Source organism: Podarcis bocagei (assembly GCF_964188305.1).
Source record: "Podarcis bocagei genome assembly, chromosome: W".
Lineage (NCBI taxonomy): Eukaryota > Metazoa > Chordata > Lepidosauria > Squamata > Lacertidae > Podarcis > Podarcis bocagei.
Window position 1 is genome coordinate 45,588,415 of NC_138131.1, and position 11,641 is coordinate 45,600,055.

General features: G+C 49.2%; 1 protein-coding gene and 1 pseudogene across 2 annotated transcripts; one reads left to right on the plus strand and one right to left on the minus strand.

Annotated features, from left to right (window-relative positions):
- The first annotated feature begins 4,480 nt into the window (after positions 1 to 4,480).
- On the plus strand, positions 4,481 to 5,102 carry LOC308577934 (barrier-to-autointegration factor pseudogene; annotated as a pseudogene). Its single transcript has one exon. The product of its transcript is annotated as a barrier-to-autointegration factor pseudogene (transcript).
- A 4,314-nt stretch (positions 5,103 to 9,416) lies between these two features.
- On the minus strand, positions 9,417 to 11,616 carry LOC308577967 (anaphase-promoting complex subunit CDC26-like). Its single transcript, XM_081178296.1, has 2 exons — positions 11,369 to 11,616; positions 9,417 to 9,848 (listed from the first exon to the last, which is right to left on the minus strand). The coding sequence occupies exons 1-2, from the start codon at positions 11,447 to 11,449 to the stop codon at positions 9,702 to 9,704; spliced, it is 228 nt and encodes a 75-aa protein (XP_081034422.1). The 5' UTR covers positions 11,450 to 11,616; the 3' UTR covers positions 9,417 to 9,701.
- Positions 11,617 to 11,641: the final 25 nt, after the last annotated feature.

An 11,641-nucleotide genomic window follows, 5' to 3' on the forward strand; every position in this document is an offset into this window, starting at 1 on the left:
ATGAAACATCGGCTCTGGATCCATTCCAGTCCGGCTTCCGCGCTGGTCATGGGACCGAGACGGCTCTGGTCGCCCTAACAGATGATCTTCGTAGACAGCTGGATCGAGGCTGGTCGGGGCTGCTGATTCTTCTAGATCTGTCAGCAGCTTTCGACATGGTCGATCACGAACTTCTGGACCACCGCCTCGCCGATGTGGGGATCCAGGGCACAGTCCTTCAATGGCTGCGCTCGTTTCTCTCTGGTCGGGGACAGAGGGTGGCGCTTGGGGGGGAACTGTCATCCCGCCACTCCTTGGTGTGTGGAGTGCCTCAGGGTGCAATTCTCTCCCCGATGCTTTTTAACATCTTTATGCGCCCCCTCGCCCAGCTTGTCCGGAGTTTTGGGCTGGGCTGCCATCAGTATGCTGACGACACCCAACTCTATCTGTTGATGGATGGCCATCCTGACTCGGCCCCAGACACACTGATCAGATGCTTGGAAGCTGTGGCTGGATGGTTACGTGGGAGCCGGTTGAAGTTAAATCCTTCGAAGACAGAGGTCCTCTGGCTGGGACGGGACGATATGGGATTGAGGGGGCAACTCCCATCTCTTGCGGGGGTGCAATTAGTGCCAGCACCGTCCGTTAAGAGTTTGGGTGTAATCTTCGATACCTCCCTCTCCATGGAGGCTCAGATTGCAGCTATAACAAAGGCGGCATTTTTTCATCTCCGCCAAGCTAAGCAGTTGGCTCCTTACCTCTCTCGCCCTGACCTAGCCACTGTGATCCACGCGACGGTCACCTCCAGACTGGATTATTGTAACTCGCTCTACGTGGGGCTGCCCCTGAGACTGACCCAGAAACTCCAGCGGGTGCAGAATGCCGCGGCGAGACTCCTTACGGGGTCTTCGCTGCGGGATCACATTCATCCGGTGCTATACCAGCTGCACTGGCTCCCGGTGGAGTACAGGATCAGGTTTAAGGTGCTGGTTTTAACCTTCAAAGCCCTACACGGCCTAGGACCCTCGTATCTACGGGACCGCCTCTCCTGGTATGCCCCACAGAGGAACTTACGGTCCTCAAATAAAAACATCTTGAAGGTCCCAGGCCACAGAGAGGTTAGGCTGGCCTCAACTAGAGCCAGGGCTTTTTCGGCTGCGGCTCCAACCTGGTGGAACGCTCTGTCACAAGAGACAAGGGCCCTGCAGGACTTGACATCTTTCCGCAGGGCCTGCAAGACAGAGCTGTTCCACCAGGCCTTTGGCCAGGGCACAGCCTGACTCCCTCCTTTGGCAATCTTTACAATACTTTAGTTTATGGTTGCCATCATTTTTGATTTTAATTAATTCTTATGATGTTTTTGATAATGTTGCACTATTTTAGTGTTGTTAGCCGCCCTGAGCCCGGCTTCGGCTGGGGAGGGCAGGATATAAATAAAATTTATTATTATTATTATTATTATTATCTTATGTATAACCGGAAGCAAAGCAAAACAGGCAATTTGCATCTTATGTGCATTTAACATGTGTTTTCAGCAATACATGCTTGGCGGCAGCCACATTCCAGCCTTTTTCTTCTGCCTGCTTCTGTTTCTCTGCTTGCTTCCCTCCCATCAGCCCACAAACCCATGTTTGCCCAGGCAAGTACTGCTTGGCATGTTCTGTGAGTGGGGTGCCTTTGGTGGAAGTGTGGTACCTCTTGAGAGTGAAGATCCACAATGTTCTCATGAGAAGTTGCAATAAAGGTCTGGGTGTACTTGAGGCCTCCAGCTTCCTCCCACCTCTGAGCCTTCAACTTGCCAGTTGCCCCCTTTGAACAGTCATGGCTTCTCAAAGAATCCTGTGAACCTCAGTTAAGAGTACTGAGAATTGCTAGGAAACTCCCTTTTCCCCTCACAGAGTTACAATTCCCAAAGTTCCCATGGTAAAAGGATTGACTGTTAAACCACTCAGGGAATTGTAGCTATCAGAGGACTAGGGGTTTCCTAACAACTGCGGCACCCATAACAAATTGAAGTTCCCAAAATTCTTTGGGGAAATCATGACTGCTTAAAGCAATGTGATATTGCTTTAAACACATGGTGCAGTTGGGGCCTCATTTTACTTGCTAAAGAATTGTGTTGCTGGTGCTGTATACCCCACTGTGCCCAATAAACAATGGTGCCTTTCAATATATTTTCAGACTTGTCTCTCTCTTCTAGCAAAGTATTCTATGGCAGATGTTCATTAAATCCAGTTTGAGATTGCGCATCTGATAACATTATATAAGTACAGATGAACAGTCTGTGTATGTAACTAATAAAGCAGAATGTATTTTATAGAAATTGTGGATGTGTGTGAAATGTTTCAAAGCACCCTGCATGGCACCTAACAGTACCATGAAGCTAGTGTCTTCTTTTTTTTTTTTAGGCCAGCATCTTTCATGCATTTCGGTGTCAAAACATTTTTCAGAACCACATGCAGGAGACAGATTTTGATGCTGCCTCCTTATATACAGGTGAAACTCGGAAATTAGAATATCGTGGGAAAGTTCATTTATTTCAGTAATTCAACTTAAAAGGTGAAACTAATATATGAGATAGACTCATGACATGCAAAGCGAGATATGTCAAGCCTTTATTTGTTATAATTGTGATGATCATGGCGTACAGCTGATGAAAACCCCAAATTAACAATCTCAGGAAATTAGAATATTAAATAAAATCAGAAAAACAAGGACTGCAAATAGAGCCATATTGGACCTCTGAGAAGTAGAAGCATGCATATGTACTTAGTACTTGGTTTGGGCCCCTTTTGCATCAATTACTGCCTATCAGCCTGTGGCACTGCTGAGGTGTTATGAAAGACCAGGATGCTTCAATAGCAGCCTTCAGCTCTTCTGCATTGCTCGGTCTTATGTCTCTCATCTGTCTCTTGGCAGTGCCCCATAGATTCTCTATGGGGTTCAGGTCAGGCGAATTAGCTGGCCAATCAAGCACAGTAATCCCATGGGCATTGAACCAGGTTTTGGTATTTTTGGCAGTGTGGGCAGGTGCCAATTCCTGCTGGAAAATGAAGTCAGCATCCCCATGAAGAATGAAGTGCTCCAAAATCTCCTGGTAGACGGCTGCATTGACCCTGGACTTAATGAAGCACAGTGGACCAACACCAGCTGATGACATGGCTCCCCAAATCAACACAGACTGTGGAAACTTCACACTGGACTTCAAGCATCTGGCATTGTGTCCCTCCCCGTTCTTCCTCCAGACTCTGGGTCCTTGGTTTCCAAATGAGATGCAAAAGCTGTTCTTATCAGAAAAGAGATTTGCTCTATTTGCAGTCCTTATTTTGCTGATTTCATTTAATATTCTAATCATCACAATGATAACTAATAAAGGCTTGACATATCTTGCTTTGCATGTCATGAGTCTATCTCATATATTGTTGTTGTTTAGTCGTTTAGTCGTGTCCGACTCTTCGTGACCCCCTGGACCAGAGCACGCCAGGCACTTCTGTCCTCCACTGCCTCCCGCAGTTTGGTCAAACTCATGCTGGTAGCTTCGAGAACACTGTCCAACCATCTCGTTCTCTGTCGTCCCCTTCTCCTTGTGCTCTCCATCTTTCCCAACATCAGGGTCTTTTCCAGGGAGTCCTCTCTTCTCATGAGGTGGCCAAAGTATTGGAGCCTCAGCTTCAGGATCTGTCCTTCCAGTGAGCACTCAGGGCTGATTTCCTTCAGAATGGAGAGGTTGGATCCTCTTGCAGTCCATGGGACTCTCAAGAGTCTCCTCCAGCACCAGAATTCAAAAGCATCCATTCTTCAGCGATCAGCCTTCTTTATGGTCCAGCTCTCACCTTTTAAGCTGAATTCCTGAAATAAATGAACTTCTCCACAATATTCTAATTTTCCGAGTTTCACCTGTATACTGGCCACATTCACAAAACACACTTAAAACACTATTGTTTTAAATAGTCATGGCTTCCCTCAAAGAATCCTGGGAACTGATTTGCTAAGAGGGCTGATGTCAGGGAACTGACATCGGAGCTAGAGGCGGAGGGAAGGCTCTTAAATGATGCTGGAGAAGGGCCCAGCAGGGAGAGATGCAGCTCCGCAGATGGGGAAGCAAATCAGCGCAACACCAGGGATATAGAGGGGCTGATGGGGGAATCGGCGAGAGGGCTCCAGGACTCTTCACCGGACACCAGCGGGGAGAGCACGGGTCCTCCGCTACCCACGCCCACCCTGCACAGAAGACTTCCGCGCAGAGAGAGTAGGAGGAGACTGGGTGTCAAACAACTTTTATGTTGGAAAAGATTTAAGAAACGCCCACTGACGGATTCTGCTAGCGACTGAGGCAGCCACGAATTGAAGGGCTATGCAGACAGAAAAGTTTAACAAGGCAACATAACCAGGAGAGGCAGCAACTTACGCATGAGCAACCCCATACCCATTACAGCTGAGAACCCCTTTTCTGCTCCCAGAGCAGTTTATCAATCCCTCTTCACAGGGAACTCTGGGAATTGTAGCTCTGTGAAGAGACTAGTGGGTCTTCTAACAACTCTCAGCACCCTTTGATGGGAGCAGTGGTTGAGGCGAGAGAGCAGGCAGAGCTGCAGGCAACATGACCACCAGTCAGAAGCATCAGGACTTCATGGCTGAGCCCATGGGGGACAAGTCTCTTGGTACTTTAGCTGGCATTGGAGATGTACTTGGCAGGAAGCTGGAAGACAAAGGCTTTGACAAGGCGTACGTGGTTCTGGGACAGTTCTTAGTGCTGAAGGACCTCTTCCGCGAGTGGCTGAAGGACACATGCGGTGCCAACGCCAAGCAATCCAGAGACTGTTATGGCTGCCTGAAGGAATGGTGTGATGCTTTCTTGTGATTGTTGGCCAAAGCCTGGTGGATGCTGTGAGGGCTTTTGTAGTTGAATAGAGATTGTTTCTCCCCATCTCTCTCAGCACCTACTTCTTATAAACCTTCCAACATCTACACAAGCTGCTGAGGGCTATTGCTCCCAACACTGGGGCAGGGTGGGGGGAAGCCACGGCTGCCTTTTAATGTAACTGAATCTTTTTTCCTCCAGGGAGAGGATTGAGAAACATCAAATGTTCTAAACATCAAGTAGGTCGTTGTTTTTTACGTGGCTTTAATAGCACCCCCCCCCTCACTGTTAGGCCACCCAACTCCAGAACCAGACCTGCCTGCTAACAATAATGGAAGTTCCCCTACTACCTTTGTTTGAGCTCCAGTTAGACTGAGATTTACCCGTCAATTCTGAAGACAAAAGATGTTATTAGGATTATTACAGTGGTGCCCCGCAAGACGAATGCCTCGCAAGACGAAAAACTCGCTAGACGAAAGGGTTTTGCGGTTTTTGAGCTGCTTCGCAAGACGAATTTCTCTATGGGCTTGCTTCACAAGACGAAAACGTATTGCAAGTTTGTTTCCTTTTTCTTAAAACCGTTAATACCCAGGGTGCATTGCTTGAAGAGGTGCAGTTGCGACTTGACTTCGAGGAGCAACTCATAGCACGTGGTGTGGTAGTATTTTTTGAAGTTTTTGAAGACTTTGCTGCTTTTTGAAGCTTTCCCAAAACTTCTTTTGCAGCCATTTGGTAAGTTAAACTTTTAAAACTTTTTTGGGGGGTTTTGGATTTTGGGTTGGGGTGTTTGGAAATCAAGGACTTGGTGTTGGGGAGGGGTTTGTAAGAATCTGGAAGCTTGTGTGTTTTTTTCCTGCATTTTTTGTGACCATTGGGCCACTCTGCTGGTTTTTTTTTTAAAAAAAACTGGGTTTGAATTTCTGTGTGGTGGGTGGCTGGGGGAACAGTTGAGGAGGGGTTTGCAATAATTTGGAAGCTTGTGTGGTTTTTTCTGCATTTTTATGATTTTCTGTGACCATTGGGCCACTCTGCTGTGTTTTTTTTAAAAAAAATTCTGGGTTTGAATTTCTGTGTGGTGGGTGGCTGGAGGAACAGTTGGGGAGGGGTTTGCAACAGTTGGGGAGGGCCTGGGGGAACAGTTGGGGAGGGGGTTGCAACAGTTGGGGAGGGGGTTGCAACAGTTGGGGAGGGGGTTGCAACAGTTGGGGAGGGGCTGGGGGAACAGTTGAGGTTTTTGAAGACTTTGGTGATTTTTGAAGCTTTTCCAAAACTTCTTTTGCAGCCAATCGGTAAGTTAAAGTTTTAAAACTTGGGGGGGGTGGTTGGATTTTGGGTTGGGGTGTTTGGAATTCAAGGACCTGGTTCTGGGTTTGAATTTCTGTGTGGTGGGTGGCTGGGTGCTTTTGAATTTTTTGGAATTGAAGCACTGATTTATTTATTTTTGGGGGTTTGCGAAGGTAGGAGCTGTGCTGCCATGGGACCCAAGAAGACTGCTGCTGCAGAGGCCGGCGAGGGGAAGAAGGCGAAGGTTACGCTGGAAATGAAGAAGGAGATCATCCGGAAGCACGGCGGTGGAATGCGTGTGACAGACCTCGCCAGGGAGTACGGGAGGAATCCATCGACCATCGGGACCATCCTGAAGGTGAGGGAGAAGATCCTTGCGACTGATGCAGCCAAGGGAGTCACCAGGATCGTGAAGAACCGCCCAGCTGTTCTGGAGGAGGTGGAGAAGTTGCTGCTCATCTGGTTAGAAGAGAAGCAGCGTGTAGGGGACACAGTGACTGAGGCCGTCATTTGTGAGAAGGCCAAGGCCTTGCACGCAGACCTCGTCCGGGAACAGCCAGGAACCTCAGGCGAGCCAGAAGTCTTCAAGGCAAGCAGAGGCTGGTTTGACCGGTTCAAGACAAGATCTGGAATCCACAGCGTGGTCAGGCATGGAGAGGCTGCAAGTTCTGATGTTTCTGCGGCTGAAGACTTTGCAGCGGAGTTCCTGGAGGTTGTGACGACGGAGGGCTACGTTCCACAGCAGGTCTTCAACTGTGACGAGACCGGGCTGTTTTGGAAGAGGATGCCCAAAAGGACTTTCATCACACAGGAGGAGGCCACGTTGCCTGGCCACAAGCCCATGAAGGACCGTCTGACCCTGCTCTTCTGTGCCAACGCAAGCAGCGACCTGAAGATCAAGCCCCTGCTGGTGTACCACTCGGAGAACCCACGGGCCTTCAAGAAACACAAGGTCGACAAGGAGCAGCTGAGTGTCATGTGGCGATCCAACAGTAAGGCTTGGGTCACACGTGTGCTGTTTGTGGACTGGGTCAATCTTGCTTTTGGCCCTGCTGTCAAACAGTACCTGCTGGACAACGACCTGCTGCTGAAGGCTTTGCTTCTGATGGACAATGCTCCTGCTCATCCTAAAGGCCTTGAGGAGGACTTGTTGGAGGAGTTCAGCTTCATCAGCATCATGTTCCTGCCGCCTAACACCACGCCACTGCTCCAGCTGATGGATCAGCAGGTCATCGCCAATTTCAAAAAACTCTACACCAAGGAGCTTTTCAGGCGATGCTTCGAGGTGACTGATTGCACCACCATCACCCTGCGGGAATTCTGGAAGGACCACTTTGACATCGTCACCTGCTTGAAGATGATCACCACGGCCTGGAATGGGATCAGCCAGAGAAATTTGAATTGCGCTTGGCGCAGCCTGTGGCCGGACTGCGTGGCACCAAGTGACTCTGATGCACCAGAGTCAACAGTGGTGCAGGACATTGTTGCCTTGGGGAGGACCATGGGCCCTGGAGGTCACAGAGGAGGACATCAGCGAGCTGGTGGAGGAGCACGACCACGAGCTGACCACCCAGGAGCTGGTCGAACTGCAGGCAGAGGCTGCGCAGGAGCAGGCCTCGCTGGAAGAGGAGGAAGCAACTGAGGAATGGCCGTCCTCCAAAGAACTGAGGGACATTTGCCTGAAGTGGAAGGATGTGCAGGCTTTTGCACAGCGGCACCACCCTGACAAGCACGTGGCACATGACCTCGCGAACACTTTTGATACGAGGGTCATGTCGCCTTTCAGGGAGGTGCTGAAAAGGCGGATGAAGCAGCAGACCATGGGCAGGTTCTTCAGCAAGAAGCAAAGAGTGGAAGAGGAACCTTCTTCGAGTGGTCCCCCAGAGTCTTAGAAAATGTACTGTACACTTTGTTGATTTTTAAATGTTTTTCTGTCATGTTTAGAAACTTACTTGTTCCTTCAATTTTTGAAATGCTCTTTACAGTATGTGTGACTTTAAAGAGCACTTAATAAACTCTTGTTGTACCAAATTTGGCTTTGTTTGGACTTTTTTTGACCATAGGAACGCATTAATTGAATTTCAATGCATTCCTATGGGAGTTCGTGCTTCGCAAGACGAAAAATTCGCTAGACGAAAAAACTCGCGGAACGAATTAATTTCGTCTTGCGAGGCACCACTGTATTTTTGTGAGTTCTCTCCAGTATTTGATCCCCGCTATAATTTTTATGCTACTCAGTTTATTGGCAAGAACCAAAAATCAGCTGTGTTAACTAAAACGACTCCTCTCAGCACCCTTAACAAACGGCAGCTCCCAGAATTCTTTGCAGAAAACCATTACCAGCTAACGCTTGTTCTAATCAGTAAACCCAAATAAAGTAATGGACCCAAGTTAGTCTCGTTCATTAATTTCAGTGTATCTACTCTGAGTAGGACTAGCATTGGCTACAGCCCATTGCTTATGAATGGATCACACAGAATTCAAGCACAAAAGGCAGGAGCAGATGTTTTATTGCAACCCATGGACTTGTAAGGCAGCCTCTTGTGGCATACTGTTTTGCAGGAAGATTAATTTGTCAGTATGCAGCAGCTTTAGACAGAATGCCTTCTTCCCAAGACAAAAGGGGAGGGGGAATCCTCAAACACTAAGTAACATCTCCTGCACCTTTGGAGCATCTCTGTAACAAGTAGATCTTGGTACCTTGTTTCACCCCGAAAATAAAACCATATTGATCATAACCGTGGTCAACTCATCTTCGTGTGAGAAAGATGAGGAATATAGTGTGGTTGCCCCCCAAATCCATTTTGCTTCGAAGTCAGACTTTTCGTCCACTTAACTCAGTACAGTCCACTCTAAAGTAGGCGAAATTCTGCCACTGTCCACCAGACAATGGTGAACTCCTAATTCCTATCAACCTCAGCCACCCTATTTCAGTGGTCAGGGAGGATGAGAGCTATGATTCAGCACTGTCTGGAGGGCCACAGCTTCCGCACTCCTTGTCTACTCCAGGGATACAGGCAGCAAATGGTCATTTCCCAGGCTGGCAACTCAGAAGCATTTTTAACTGGTGATGTCAGCAGTTCAGCCTGGGACCTTCTGCATATCCAGTCTCTGCTCTTCCACTAATAATCTAGGGCCTCTCAGTTGTAAATAAACCCACTCTACAACCACCTCAAAGTAAAAAGTAAAAAATGCTCAATTTCACTTCTGTTGCTGCACCCATCAGCAAGGCTCAAGGTCTCTTTCACAAGTAAAAATGTCCATCTATGTTTATACAATGAAGCATGCAAAGTTAAAAACAAATATTTTATTAAGCACAGCAGCCTAGCAAGGTTGCACAAAAGAAACCATCAAGTAAGGAAGATCCCATCTTTGTAGGGAAAGCAAGACTTGCTCTGCTTGGAGGAGGAACTCCATTTAAAACCTAGAGGAGAGCAGCTCAGTCTCTTCTGCTATTTCTAAACAGAGTTTGTTGGGCTCTTGAAACAAATTCCTGCTTTCTTCCAAAGCTCACAGGTACCAGGCACTCCCACTGTCCACCCTTTGGGCTCTAGAACTCAAAGTTCCCAAACTGAGATTAACAATTGTTTGGTTTGGGCTGGGGTTTGTAGCCAATCCGGTCATGTATCATCTGCTCCCGGCTCTTATGATCAGTGCTGAGTCCCAGCGCACACTCAGCATCGCTGGCTCCCACCATGTCCACCTCCTCGCGCTTCCTACGACTCTGTGGAAACATAATTAAAGCATAATTAAAGAAAACTTCTCCAGGACAATCACATATGTACCTCCTCCGCCCATGCCATGACATGTTTTCTTTTTCAAATATAGCTGTAATGAATCTGATTCTTTGCTTTCAGATTTAAGACATTGCAAGCTGTCAAAAAATTCTGCCACAGAAAGGGGCCAAACACCTTTACTCGTGAGTGCAGGGGGCTAACATGGAGGCAACCTCAAGCATAATTTGGCATTTAGATCTGCTACTGTGTACGCACAAACACACCTTCTTGCACAGGAATACAAGTAGCCATTTTATACCAAATTGGACCATTGTTTCATCTTGTTCAGTATTGTCTACTCTAACTAACAACAATATTGCAGGATTTCAGGCAGGGAGTCTCCCAGCCCTACCTGGGAGACTGAACTTGGGAGCTTCTGCATGCAAAGGAAATGCTTTACAGCTGAGCTTATGGTCATGGAACAAAACACAGGAAGCTGCCTTTTACAGAGTCAGACCATTGGATCCACTTAGCTCAGTATTGTCCACCCTGTTTGGCAGCACTTCTCCACGGTTTCAGGCAGGAAGCCTCTTCCAAACTTACTTGGGGATACTCACAATTGAACCTGGGACCTTCTCAATGCAAAGAAAACCCTTTGACACTGAGCTGCGACCTTTTCCCCAGCCAACAACCTTTTATTAAAACAAGCAAATGGCAGCCCTGAGGAGCCAGTGTTCTTTCTCCGTACTGTGCATAATTTTATAAGCTTGTTTGTGCATGTTCCACCCAAGTAAGAACAGTGGGGGGGGGGACTGCGCCCAACTCCAGCGGGTGGCTCTACCTCACCGCCTGTTTACTATACTCGGTACCCTCCTGAGTGGGAGAGAGAAGACCGGGCCTTGCAGCTCAATAACAAACAGGATGGCTACTCCCCTTGTGAGGAGAAACAGGTTTTTAAAAAAGAAAAGAGAAAGCAAGGCCAAGAGAATCTCTAAGCATGTGCAGAGTGCGCAAACAACAACACCAACACCGAAGAAAGGTGGGCAAGGAGCGCCTTGCCGTCCCGCAACCAACCAACCAACCAACCACTCACCCCAGTGGCATAGCGTGGGGGGTGCAAGGGGGGCAGGCCGCACCGGGCGCAACATCTGGGGGGGGGGGCGCGCTCGCTGCCTCCGGAGTCGCCGAAGAGCCTCGGGCGCAGGCTGTAGCGGAGCCGCATGTCTCGCGGAACCGACGAGCTGTGCGCGCGCCCGGGCTGAAGGCGCCCGGCAGGCAGCGGCTCTCAGTGCTCGCCGCGGAGGACGCGCCAGGCAGCCCCTCCTCACAGCCCCGCCTCCGCCGGTGCTGCTGCCGCTGCTGGACCGTTGCATTTTCCTCGCCTCTCTGCCCCCCTCCTCCTCCGGGCAAGCGGCGTCGTTTGGGCAGCAGCGCCAGCAGCAACTCGCAGGTTAGGGGTTAGGGGGGCGCAAATTACGTGCCTTGCCCCGGGTGCTGACAACTCACGCTACGCCGCTGACTCACCCACCTCGAGTTCCTTGCGGGCGCCGTCGAACTCCTCGATGTCGTCCAGCTTCAACTCAAGCCGCGTCGGTTTCCGCCGCAGCATCTTGCAAGCAGACCTTTCCCCACACTGCGGCTCTCTCGCACGTGCGCAGCAGCTCCCCGCTCTTTTCTTCACCTGCACCTCTAGTTCAGACGCCGACGCCAGAGGCTCGATCCCACCACGCCCCACGTCGCCAGCCAGCAACCCGGAAGCTCTCGCTCCGCATAACCATGGAGCTCCAGGGAAGCTAGAGCG

What these genes read in the sequence shown, in the direction of transcription:
- LOC308577967 (XM_081178296.1), bottom strand. Translation starts at nt 11,449, where the DNA reads ATGCTGCGGCGGAAACCGACGCGGCTTGAGTTGAAGCTGGACGACATC. An exon ending in GCGCCCGCAAGGAACTCGAG is followed by an intron (nt 9,849 to 11,368) that starts GTGGGTGAGTCA and finishes ATGTTTCCACAG; the next exon opens with AGTCGTAGGAAGCGCGAGGA.